Below are 13,339 nucleotides of genomic sequence, written 5' to 3' on the forward strand. Positions count from 1 at the left end.
GGCGGAAGCAGTGCGAGCGGAGTGAGATTTTATAATTGAACGTATAGGAGGAAGCAGTGCGAGCGGAGTGAGATGTTATAATTGAACGTATAGGAAGTAGTGCGAGCGGAGTGAGATTTTATAATTGAACGTATAGGAGGAAGTAGTGCGAGCGGAGTGAGATTTTATAATTGAACGTATAGGAGGAAGCAGAGCGAGCGGAGTGAGATTTTATAATTGAACGTATAGGAGGAAGCAGCGCGAGCGGAGTGAGATGTTATAATTGAACGTATAGGAGGAAGCAGTGCGAGCGGAGTGAGATGTTATAATTGAACGTATAGGAGGAAGCAGTGTGAGCGGAGTGAGATTTTATAATTGAACGTATAGGAGGAAGCAGTGCGAGCGGAGTGAGATTTTATAATTGAACGTATAGGAGGAAGCAGAGCGAGCGGAGTGAGATGTTATAATTGAACGTAACAAAGGACTTGTTTTGTTTCAAACAAATATCATCCTGTTGCATTTATATGGTGACTGTAAATATTTCCTAAAGTACATAAAAAGATGAAGTGCATAACAGTCACCCTGATTCAGAGTGGAGTTTATTTCAGAGAGTGCGCAGGTGACAGATCGGAGCTGCCCGCCTGACGTAACCGCCTCGGACCAAAACAAAATACTGGTTTAGTAAATCACTTCAAAATGACTGGTTAAACCAAGCTGAATAATTACATATAGTCAATGATCATGGCGAGTATACAGTGTGCGAATTTGAAAGTAATGTTCAAACAACCACTATAATTGGCTGCCGTTATAGATATAATAATTGTACTTCATGAGATACTCTTCCCGACAGACAACCATATGACTAGGAAAGTGCAGAGAAGGCTGTAGCTGCTCACAGATTGTGCATGGGAACAACATAAATGACCCACCTTTATTAATCTGCATGTTTGCAGGACAGCCAGTGAGGAAGCTGTGGGAAGCTTTAGAAACCCCCTGCCGCATTAATGACACTGTCCATGGCAAAGTGATAGAGCTGGGCTCACGTGGGCTGCAATAATACACTCACCAACACTCCCACCCAAAGTGGCAACATGCATTGAGTTCTATTTGTTAAAGTCTTCCTGCTGCAAAACGGCACCAAGTTTACCAAAGGGAAAAAATCCCCATTAAAACAAACACCATATTATCTTCTAGTGAGTGCTATGTTGTTGCATCAGTTTTGCCTTAAAGAAATAGACTCCATTAAATGTAACCATGAGCACAGGTGACTCCAGGTTCAGGTTATTTATTCCAATGGCAACCCCCCCACCCCCTCTCTTTTAAACAGACAGGGTTTAAAGCAGGGCAAACAGCAATGGCTACATTATGACAGCAGCTCTGAAACACGCAAACAGAAGTTTAGTTCTGGTAGAAAGCTAGTCAAATGCTCCACATTAAGCTCCAGCCCTCCAGACTGCTGAGCAAACACTGGAACCTGATGAGTTAACCTCTTGCATTACAGCAACTTCCCCTCCCATCCCAAGAGGCAAAATGCAGAAAAACTAAAACAAAATAAAATGTGCACATCTAATAGAACGATTAGAAATATAGCAAAGGACTGGACTGAGCCAACACAAAAATGGGCGATAACAACATCGACAAGTACAAAACGGACAAATATACATTTTCTACAATGCGTTCCCGTGGAACTCGAGCACCTCGGAGAAAGCAGAATAACAAAGTCAGACTTCTTCAAGCTGTCCTCGTCTGACACAGCTCAGGAAAACATCATACGTTCATGTGTTATTAGTGAGGATATTTACATGGTTGTATAAACACAGCAGATCAGTAGCAGGCTGAACACATCCTTTGTGTATATGCAAAAGGTCAGCCACAAGGAACAAAAAATAAAAGAAAGTGGGGTTAGATCTGAAGGTTATATTCATGTACGAGCTAGGCAAGCCAACTCGGTCTGTTGGGCAGGAGCAGAGTTGATTCTTTGAGTCTCTCAATGAAGGGTCTTTCATTCTCCATGCTGCCCCCTAAGGGGGTGCTCCCTTCTCCATGCTGCCCCCTGAGGGGGTCCTCCCTTCGCCACGCTGCCCCCTTTGTCTCTGCCACGTCTGTCAGCGCGTATCGTTCTTGATAATTATTTCTACGCCATGATGGCAGAGCTGCGCTCGCAGGATGAGGTTTTTGTTCTTCAGATCTTCCACCTGGGGGCAAAAGATTGGAGTGAGCGGGTAAGAAACTTCTCTGCTCACTTTGACCCCTATATTCATGTACAGAACACACTCCGTATTCTTTTCTCACGGAAACATGGCTAACCCCTAAAACGGTCAATGCAAATATCGCCATTCAGGGATACTCCATCTCTAGGAAAGGATTGGTCAGAGAGGAGGTGGGGGTTATTTTATATTGCAGACACCTTCGAATTTATGTTGCTACATTGCCTGCCCGCCCCCCCCCCCCCCCCCCAAGCCCACTCTTTTGAAATCCTAGTTAGCAGATGGGAGGCAGATTTTGCCAAGTCCGTCTTGGTTGCTGGCATCTACCGCCCCCCTAAAGCCACACGACAATCTCTGACTCATATCACCCAGTTGCTTGGCCCAATTTCCTCTCTGAATGAGAAGTGTGAGCTGCTAGTTCTTGGGGATTTCAACTACAAGTGTCTCGACCCTAAAAACAACAAAATCCAGATGCAACTCAAGTCACTTAACCTAACAACTCATTTCCCAACCCACACGGACAAACCTGAAATCTCACAACCACTCCTTGCTAGACTGGATTCTCTCCTCAAATCCCAGCAGAATCCAATCCTCTGGCATCCTACCTGACATTTTCAGTGACCATGCAATAGTGTACTGTGTAAGGAAACTAAAACCACCCCAAATCAAACCCTAAAGTTCTCCTCACTAGAATATTTAGAAACTTTAACCCACAAGAGTTTCTGGCTGACCTTACCAACTGCCCTTGGCACAGAATCGACTTAATTCCCGACCATGATTCTGCGCTCGACTATTTCCAATCCAAGTTCTTCTCTGATACCCATGCTCCACTACGCAGAATAAGAGTACGGGGCCCACCAACCGTGGTTTACAACCAACCTTATAGCGCTCTATCATCTTAGGGATGCCTTGTGGAAAAGCTACAAAGTAACTGGCACTACCAAAGATCTTAATAATTACAGATGCCTGCGGAACATGTGCACAAGGCAAGCAAGACATGCAAAAGCACAATATTACTCTGACAATCTTCACCAGAATACATAAAATCCAGCTAACTTCTGGAAAGCCATCAACAATATATTCCAGCCTTCTAGCTATCAACTATCATGAAATATTCTAGCTATCAACAATCATGAAATATTATTAAGGAGGATATTACTCTGTCAAAACCCACAGACATAGCAAATGCATTTAATGAATACTTTGTGGGGTGCTACCAACTTATTACCGAAACACAACCAGAACTACAAACATGAAACTCATTCAGAGTACCCCTATAGCCCCAACCTCTCACAACACTGACCACAATTTTCAATTTGTCCTAGTATCTGAAGAGGAGATTACACAAGTGCTCCTCAAAATTAAAACTATGCAGCCAATGTTGACCTGGCTTACTGCAATCTAAGTTCCTAACCGATTGCTTTCCTAGTCAACTCTATCCTGTCTGCAGGCCATATCCCTAAGACCTGGAAAACTGCCAGAATTGTCCCAATCTTCGAAAGTGGGGACAAAAACACTGTCTCAAACTACAAGCCAATCTCTCTTCTCCCAATACTATCCAAAATTAAATCTAGTGTGGAATGGAACAGAGACAACTCACTGGTGCAATATTCCAAGATTTTGCAAAGGCTTTTGATGCGGTTGATCATGTTATCTTGCTAAACAAACTCCAGTGCTCTGGAATAGGGAAGCATGCTTTAAACTGGTTTAATTCCTACCTAATCGGGTAGATCCCAACATGTGTATGTCAGGCTCTAACTCCAACCCCTTGGATATCACCTGTGGTGTCCCGCAAGGCTCTGTTCTGGGGCCCCTACTCTTCTCAGTGTTCATGAATTATCTTCCTACAGCTTGTAAGGGAGCTTCAATACACATGTATGCAGATGACACAATCTTATATGCACACAGCCATAGCCTCTCCGACCTTGAATACATACTTCAATCTGACTTTTTGAGACTTGAACATTAGATTTCCCAAAACAAACTGTTTTTAAACACTGACAAGACTGTATCAATGGTATCTGAGACCTATGCTATTTTTTTAAGGCTTCTAATAACTGAGCTCCAGATCAAAATCAACTCTAATACTACCCTAGCCCCTGTTACTATTTTTAAAATACTTGGGCATATGGTTTGACTCCCATTTAACATTTGGGATGCACATTGATAACCTGACATCGAAAACAAACGCCAAACTAGGTGTACTTTACAGGAACAAATCCTCCCTAAGTCTGCTGGTCAGAAAGCGTATCGCACAGCAGATGCCAATGCCAATTACAGACTATGGGGACATAGTATATGACACGGCACCCCAAACCCACCTTAGCAAACTTGATACCCTCTACAATTCATTATGCCATTTTGTCCTCCAATGCAACTACACCACACACACACATCAACACACACACAACTATGAAATGCTCAAAGAACTAGATTGGTCATCACTCGAGTCTAGGCACAAAGTTCATCTTTCCTGTCTTGCCTTCAAATACTTTCTGGGCAAGCTACCCGTCTATCTGAACAAGCTCCTCACCCCTACCACATGCAGCACTTATCACCTGATATCTGACTCCAAAAGACTGTTCATGGTCCCAAGGCTCAACAAAGTATCCGGCCATTCCTCCTTCTCTCACCGTGCACCCCAAAACTGGAACAATCTACCGGAGACTCTCACAGCCACCACCAGTTTAAGTTCTTTCAAAACTAAAGCTGTCTCACATTTTAACCTGGTCTGTAACTGTTACATACACCTATAATATATATTATCTTTAAATGTGCATGCAATGTCTTGTATATAATGTACTGTATAACCCTCTTCACCCATTGTAACTATGTATTTGTAACCATGTATTTTTCATTATAACTCTGTGCCCAGGACATACTTGAAAATGAGAGGTAACTCTCAATATATTACTTCCTGGTAACACATTTTAAAAAGAAATAAGTATGCACTTATACCAGTCTTACAATAGCACAAAGCTTCATTTAATGGCTGCCCCCTGTGAAGTTACCCTCTAATCGAATATATGCCCCCTTCTATGAGATGCCAAGCAGTGACAAACACAAGCTGCCATCTTTACAATGTACCCTACTTCTGGAGACCACAAGTGACCTATTTGATTATATCATATTGCCGCACTATTAACACAGCTAATAGGCCGTCATATCTAGGCCGTCCCCTTACCTGCTGTCTGAGCAGCTCATTATCCATCTGCAGCTGGTCCAGATTCTGCAGCTCCTCAGACAGTCTGTGGTTGCCTTGTCGCAGTTCCTGGATATAATCACAGGCTTTGGATAGGATGCCTCCCTTGCTCTGCAAGAATGTGACAGACACTCCGTCACACTTGTCAGGCACTCATACAGACATCAGCAAGTTGAGACACTTTACCAACGACAGAGGGTCATCACAAAATCTGTACAAAAGTATACATTTTCCCATCCGCCGTGCGTCACTAAATTCTAGAAATAAAGCAGTGCCAATCCCCTTAAACAGAATCCTGGGAAGCTCTTGAAACAGCTGGTGACACTGCTGCCTTTACTGTGTGTGTTGGGTGGATATGGTAAATATTGTATGTATGTGTGATTGCAGTATGGGCCACTGGGAAGAAGATGCAGCTACACACACCGGCACGACGCATCAACTGGCACGGCCGGCCTTTACCTGGCCTGATTTGGTGTTCTCCATGGAGCAGTCGGGGATGATTTTAGAAAGCTGCACGATCCAGTTGTTAATCTTGTCCCGACGCCGACGTTCCACTAGGGAAATGTGCAGATAAACGGTTAAAATCAGCTGTCCGATAACAATGAGGTTTAAGGGAGAAAAAAAACTAAAATCAAAGCACACTTATTTTTCCAATTCCCCTTAGGAAACAACCACACCTGAAACTCATTAAAAAGTCACAAAAAACAGCACAATGATTGTATCAATGGACAGCGCTTCTTTGTGGATATACAGTACCAAAGCAAATGAAAATGCTAAAACAGGGCGTAGGCCGTCACTAACACCATGGCATCCAGGATACAAAAGAAAGACTATTAAAGAGACTCTTTGAATCCCAAACCCGGAGGTGCAGGCTCCACATGATGTTCCCTGATACTATGCCCATGTGCTACTTTACCTTCATTGTGCTGTGCTCGTCTTTTCTCATCTCGTGTAGTGCGGGGGCCATCTGACTTCCTGCACGAGAAACAAGGAGGGATCAGAAGGAACGTTCCCACTGTAAGCGAGGGAATACCTCCAGAAAGGACAAGGATCTACACGGGACTAATGCACGTCTTCTTAAGAGAGTTACTGGGGCATGTTCTGAAGCGACAGCCCCTTGTTAAAATGTTACTAGCCATTCTAAATCCTCGAGCACATTCACTACAGGTAACCGCAGACAGACAGCACAAGACGACTAACAAACTTTACAGATAGAGACTGAAAGTGGCACATTCATTCTATGCAGAAGATGGAAATGGGGTTCATGACCCAAAACAAGCAAGTGAATAGCATCAATGAAGAGGTACATGTACAGAGTGCACTGCAAAGCAGACTGTACGCCACCTGTTCTCATCATGTGTAAGACGCTTTATAGTGCTATAAGAATAAGACGGCGACACTTTGCAACCAATCAAGTATAAGGTGTAAGAGCCATAAGCCACTCACGGTGAATACGGGTGTGTTCTGGGAGCAATGGACCGCGGTGAGCCTCCTTGCAGAACATCTTGTGGTGACATCATCACAAAGAATTGACCTATCAGCATGAGGGTGCAATTAAAGATTACATGCCTAAAACTTCCACATACCTAAATTGGCACACACACACACACGTATGTGTGTATACCCCCCCTCCCCCCTTTATAAGCCAGAATAAAAAAACCAAGGCAGGTTGTACTCAAATATATTTTTCCTGTATGTCTTTTTCCCATTTAATATTAATTGTAGACTGCACCGCAATAACCCCTGTAAATTAATGTTTTCATGCCAGGCACAAATCTGTGCCTGTTTAATGCATCAAGAAAGGAGCCAAACTTATGGTTTGTACAGTATTGTCATATGTAAATATTACATTCCAACATACATTTATATCTACATTTAGAAAGAGAAATGGCCGTTTCTTGGCTCAAAACAGTTGCTCAAATTTTATTGTTTGTATCTCGTGTTAAAATAAATGTATCTTTATATTATTCTAATTTGAAAGCCGTAAAACATTTTCTATTCTTGTATTGTTTTGATCCAGAATGGTGAACATGGATTGTCCAGAGAGCACCTATTCTGCAGCTATGTTCTTATTTTTACGCTATCTCCAGGAGTGCTTTCACCAAATTTTCTATGTGTGTGTATAGATCTCACACGTCTGTTACACTGCTGACTGCAAACTTACAATAGTTGCTGTATTTTAGTGTTACAATGTATTTGATGTGAATTGTAACAAAAATAAGATCATATCATCCCTTGCTGCAGCTACAGTATGTGTGGGAGGTAGGCATGGGATTACCAAAATTCTGCACTGTTTGACTGATCCCTAGGTGATGCCACAGCATCTTACAGAAGGGCTTCTGGGACTTGAAGTTCATCTTTATGTAAATACTATACTATTGGAAGAGGTGCAATACTACAACTCCCAGAAGCCCCTGCAGAGAAGGGAGCTAACATTAACATGAAACAGGCACCAGAAGTGGATTTTTAGGACAACCCGGACACCTGGGCTGTTCTGGTGAACAAACATGGAAGAACGGCTTGTAGCGACGGGCGGTTGGATCTCCCTGAGATACACTGTAGGGTGCGAGAGCACTCCTCTTACCTGTAGAGGTGGCTTGTCCTAAGAGGGCATCGCTGTTCTGTGTTGTCACCACAGTGGTAGCGGTGGCACCGGCTCCCACAGAGGTGCTGGGGTCTGCCACAGCCGTGGTAGGGAAGTATGTGTAGTGGGTCTCTGTGCCCGATGCGTCTGTCTCCCCTACATCCTCACTGGTGAAGGCTCCCTGGATCACCGCCTGCAGTGAGCACACATCCAGGTCAGGCCTTCACTGCTGGATTATACCATTTAACTCTTCACTCCTGCTTGTTAAAGTGTTTCTTGAACCTCAAGCAGGGATTTCGTACTAAACAGTTTGCCAATATACAGATGAAAGGTAAAAATTACCGATATTACGTTCCTCAATTTACACATGGCATGGATTGGGTTCCAGAGGCTTAAAACACTCACAAAACCACTCCTCCACACTCCTCTCCCCGTACCTGGGTCATGGACTGGGTGGCAGGGAAGCCACTGATGGCGCTTGTGCCCTCAGTTTGCCCATCAAGCTGGCCCTCGGCTACCTGTATTACCCGATACATCACCTGCAAAGGAAACAGAGCGCAGTGCAGGACAGGGTTTAATGAGTCAGGTGTGTATCGCCCGCAGTTCAGGACAGGGTTTAATGAGACAGGTGTGTATCGCCCGCAGTTCAGGACAGGGTTTAATGAGACAGGTGTGTATCGCCCGCAATTCAGGACGAGGTAAGAGACAGGTGTGTATCGCCTGCAGTTCAGGACGGGGTAAGAGACAGGTGTGTATCGCCTGCAGTTCAGGACGGGGTTTAATGAGTCAGGTGTGTATCGCTTGCAGTTCAGGACGGGGTAAGAGACAGGTGTGTATCGCTTGCAGTTCAGGATGGGGTAAGAGACAGGTGTGTATCGCCTGCAGTTCAGGACGGGGTAAGAGACAGGTGTGTATCGCCTGCAGTTCAGGACAGGGTTTAACGAGTCAGGTGTGTATCGCCTGCAGTTCAGGACGGGGTAAGACAGGTGTGTATCGGAATGGGACATTTAGCTGCAGCCAAAACGATACTGGCGGACACATGGCCACAGGGCAGCTGACCGCTGGACATATCACAGCGCACGCGATAAGCCTGGTCTGCGGCGCCCGACAAGCCAGTTCTGATAAGTGCATGTTTAAATGTCCCGTGCGGGACTGCTACACTGCCTAGACCGGCCGCTCCAACGCACCACCTTTAAATATCCCGGCGGCGACTTGTTCCGGCGGTGTTTTGGTCGCGGCCAAACGTTCTAAACCGGGTGTGTATCGCCTGCAGTTCAGGACAGAGAGAAGCTGTGTGAGCTTCAAACAGTCTCCTTAAAGCCAGAGTCCTAGAATGGAGGACCAAAATCCTCTATTAGAATTTAGCCTCGTCACTAGATGGGCCAAGTCCAGTAGAATGGGACCATTGTTTCTATGAACATTAAGCAGGTTTTCCCGTTTCATTTATCTTGTACTATTTCAATACTGTGAAGGGATCAGCACACTACAAACCTTTACGTGTCTACAATGCAATGAATGGTCAGCACTATATTGCATACGGACACTTGCAAAAGACGTGTGTTGTGACTGTTGTATCCATCATATGCAATTATATGTATGCGTGTGGTGACCACATGTACTAGACACACATTGCTGCCAGTTTACACGTTTACTTTACAGTTACATCTGTTGCATGATACAATTTGCTCACTTAGCTACACGCTGGTATTGATGGCATGTTTGTAGTATACAGACCCCGGTGTCTCTTAATTATAAGTACATAGAGTTGACACACACAAATCTATACTACCACATTATAAGTGTTCTTGCTGCGGTTATTTTTCAACCATTACTACCGCATCTGTGTGCATTACGCGCCTTTGCGGGGTGTTTACCTGTATGTGTGAGGCTAATTTCACTGGACCATTAGGTCATTTGGTAGTTGCATGTGTGAGAGTACTGGGTAGCTATTAAGCTTATTCCTCCCTACTACCAGGTTGACACCTAGCACCTTCCCCATCCGGGGATTATTTTTATTCCTCTTATTTTCACTTGTACATACAAATCCCTTGTTGTTTCGGCGTTATTGATTACTTTATTAAAGATTTGTTATTTTCTGTTTTTAACAGACTAGACGTCTGTAACCATTGTTAGCCCTTTTGTGGGGTCTAGTGGGGCATTTTAATTTTCTCTGTGGATATTATATCCTTGTACAAAGTACTAGTGCACCATGAGTGCGTGCTTATTAGGGACTTACGTGACCTTGGTCACCATCTTGTTTGTCTTCTCAGTTTTTCCTACGCACCTGGTGCCTATATTCACTTTGTATGTCTAGGTAATTGAGCGATATCCTATTTGTCATACGTTTACATGTGCAGAGAGGCTGGGTCTGTGTGTAGATAGGATAGTATCAGCATACATGTGCAGAGAGGCTGGGTCTGTGTGTATATAGGATAGTATCAGCATACATGTGCAGAGAGGCTGGGTCTGCGTGTTGTGGTGTCATCGCTGTCCTCTAGGGGCTGAATGGGGAAGCTATTGGACTTTTTCACCACAAAGAGTTAATTTAATCCTCATTGGAAAGGCTATTCATGTGATAACTAATGAAGCTAATCAACCTGTTCTGAATAGTCAGGAAGTGCTTTAAAAGGCTGGAAGCTGCAAGGCACAGAGAGACAGTTTATCCCAGAGAAGGGATGAGACAGAGGAGCTCCCCAGCTAATGGAGGCTGGTAAAAGAAGTCTGAGAGACACTGCTGAGAGAGCTGTGCTGAAGCAGTGACGTCTGGTTGCAGAGGACCTTAAAGGACTAGAGATAAGGCAAGCGCTTTGTTATTATCTGCAGAGACTTTGTATGCAATGTACATGTTTTGGGGCTGACAACTGGCTTAGCTGGCAGCCGGGTTAGTAAGGGTTGCTGCTGAAATGTGTAGTTAGCTTTCCTAAAGGAAATAGGATTTGATTTTATTATTTGTGGTGAAAAAGTCCAATAGCTTCCCCATTCGGCCCCTAGAGGACAGCGATGGCACCACATATCCCTCACCCCAGCGAAACATTATCCTGTGAGCGACCTGTGCACTATTCCTGTGCACCCACCTCTTTGTCAGACAGAGGCCCTTCCCTCCCCCCTTTATTGTGATGCCGACACCACATTGCAGTCTCTTTTGTCCCAAATGAGGCAGGAAACTCTGTATTTCTCTATACTTGGGGTTTATTTACAGGGATAAATAATATGAATAGGTCCACCGTCCCTTTGAGAAAACCAAATAATAAAATAAAATCCTATTTCCTTTAGGAAAGCTAACTACAAATTTCAGCAGCAACCCTTACTAACCCGGCTGCCAGCTAAGCCAGTTGTCAGCCCCAAAACATGTACATTGCATACAAAGTCTCTGCAGATAATAACAAAGCGCTTGCCTTATCTCTAGTCCTTTAAGGTCCTCTGCAACCAGACGTCACTGCTTCAGCACAGCTCTCTCAGCAGTGTCTCTCAGACTTCTTTTACCAGCCTCCATTAGCTGGGGAGCTCCTCTGTCTCATCCCTTCTCTGGGATAAACTGTCTCTCTGTGCCTTGCAGCTTCCAGCCTGTTAAAGCACTTCCTGACTATTCAGAACAGGTTGATTAGCTTCATTAGTTATCACCTGAATAGCCTTTCCAAGGAGGATTAAATTAACTCTTTGTGGTGAAAAAGTCCAATAGCTTCCCCATTCAGCCCCTAGAGGACAGCGATGGCACCACAGTGTATATAGGATAGTATCAGCATACATGTGCAGAGAGGCTGGGTCTGTGTGTATATAGGATAGTATCAGCATACATGTGCAGAGAGGCTGGGTCTGTGTGTATATAGGATAGTATCAGCATACATGTGCAGAGAGGCTGGGTCTGTGTGTATATAGGATAGGATCAGCATACATGTGAAGTGAAGTTGTCAAACTGTAGGCCGGTCATTTATATATATAAAAAAAAAAAAATGGCAGATACAGTAAGGGCCCCAGAACAGAGCCTTGCGGGACTCCACATGTAATGGCTAAGTGGTTAGAATTGTAAACAATACAAATAGAAACAAAAAGGTGCTCAATTCCTTGGTGAATCCTTGATGGAGAAGGATTTAGGAGCGCTTGTAGACAGCAGGCTCAGCAATAGTGCCCAAAGTCATGCAGTAGCTGCAAAGGCAAACAAGATCTTATCTTGCATGAAACAGGAATTGATGGAAGGGAATTAAACAATGATGTCCCTCTACAAAGCATTAGTAAGACCAGACCTTTAATATGGAGTACAGTTTTGGGCACCACTCCACAAAAAAAAGACATTATGGAACTAGAAAAAGTGCAGAGAAGAGCCACCAAGTTAAGGGGAATGATAATCTGATTTATGAGGAGAGGCTAGCTAAATTAGATGTATTCACATTAGAAAAGAGGCGTCTAAGAGGGGATATGATAACTATATACAAATATATCCAGGGACAGTACAAGGAGATTTCAAAAGAACGATTCATCCCAAGGGGATTACAGACGGCACTGGGTCATCCCTTATGGTTGGAGGAAAGGCGATTTCACCAGCAAGAAAGCAAAAAGGGTTCTTTACAGTAAGGACAGTTACAGTGTGGGATTCATTACCCATGGAGACTGTGATGGCAGATATAATACAGATCTTAAAAAAATTAAAATAAATGAAAGGTATACAGGATATACAAAATAAATAAACATGGGAAGTAGGATATTGCACTGGGTTTTTTGTGTTTGCCTTCCTCTGGATCAATATACTGTAAATACAAATATAGGATTAAGTATCTGTCGTCTAAATTTAGCATAGGTTGAACTTGTTTTTTCCAACCTCCTTATGTAGTGGAAGAAGAAAAATCTAAGTTAAATAAATAGAACCGTGTAAAAAAAAAAAAAGTCTTAAAGTCCATAGAAAAGTCTGCTGTTCCGTCGCTGGTTCCTCAGTTCTTCAGGGCCCCACAAACAGAAAGACAAAAAAGGATAAGCGCTACTTTCTTAGTAAAACATTTACATATATATTAAAGCTTCAATAGTTCCCAATTCTCACATCTGGGGCAAGAACAATGTGCACAGCATAAAATGGTCAAATCAGTTTGAGCAAGTCTGCGAGGCGTATATTCCACGCTGACCGGACATTCAATCATTGGACCCGAAAGGCACACCAGAGACGTTTCGTCCCTTTCAGTACAGTTGTAGCCGGCACAAGAGAGACTCCAGGAGTCCCCGTGTTGCCTGCTCCCTTCCTGGTTCTCCTCTGATCACGGTTTTTTTTTTTGAGACTAAGTTGCGTCGGTCCTTTTTTGTCTATCTGGTTAGAGTTGGAGCCTGAAATCCACATATTAGGATCTTCCTGACAAATAAGAGTTTAACCAGATTAGAGTATAT

The 13,339-nt window shown here is 43.7% G+C and overlaps 1 protein-coding gene across 7 annotated transcripts in view; it reads right to left on the reverse strand.

Annotated features, from left to right (window-relative positions):
- Positions 1–546: 546 nt before the first annotated feature.
- Positions 547–13,339, reverse strand: part of USF1 (upstream transcription factor 1) — a 35,266-nt gene continuing 22,473 nt past the window's right edge. For 6 of the 7 annotated variants that reach the window (XM_075608187.1, XM_075608186.1, XM_075608192.1 and 3 more), the window contains 7 exons: positions 8,410–8,511; positions 7,973–8,165; positions 6,835–6,922; positions 6,305–6,363; positions 5,848–5,942; positions 5,371–5,499; positions 547–2,174 (listed from right to left, as the gene is read on the reverse strand). In XM_075608187.1, the coding sequence (XP_075464302.1) occupies positions 2,085–2,174; positions 5,371–5,499; positions 5,848–5,942; positions 6,305–6,363; positions 6,835–6,922; positions 7,973–8,165; positions 8,410–8,511 (756 nt within the window). In that variant the 3' untranslated portion in view covers positions 547–2,084. The remainder of the gene's footprint in view (positions 2,175–5,370; positions 5,500–5,847; positions 5,943–6,304; positions 6,364–6,834; positions 6,923–7,972; positions 8,166–8,409; positions 8,512–13,339) is intronic. The other variant, XM_075608188.1, reaches the window with a different exon arrangement.

The sequence above is a fragment of the Ascaphus truei genome, chromosome 7 (assembly GCF_040206685.1).
Source record: "Ascaphus truei isolate aAscTru1 chromosome 7, aAscTru1.hap1, whole genome shotgun sequence".
Taxonomy (NCBI): domain Eukaryota; kingdom Metazoa; phylum Chordata; class Amphibia; order Anura; family Ascaphidae; genus Ascaphus; species Ascaphus truei.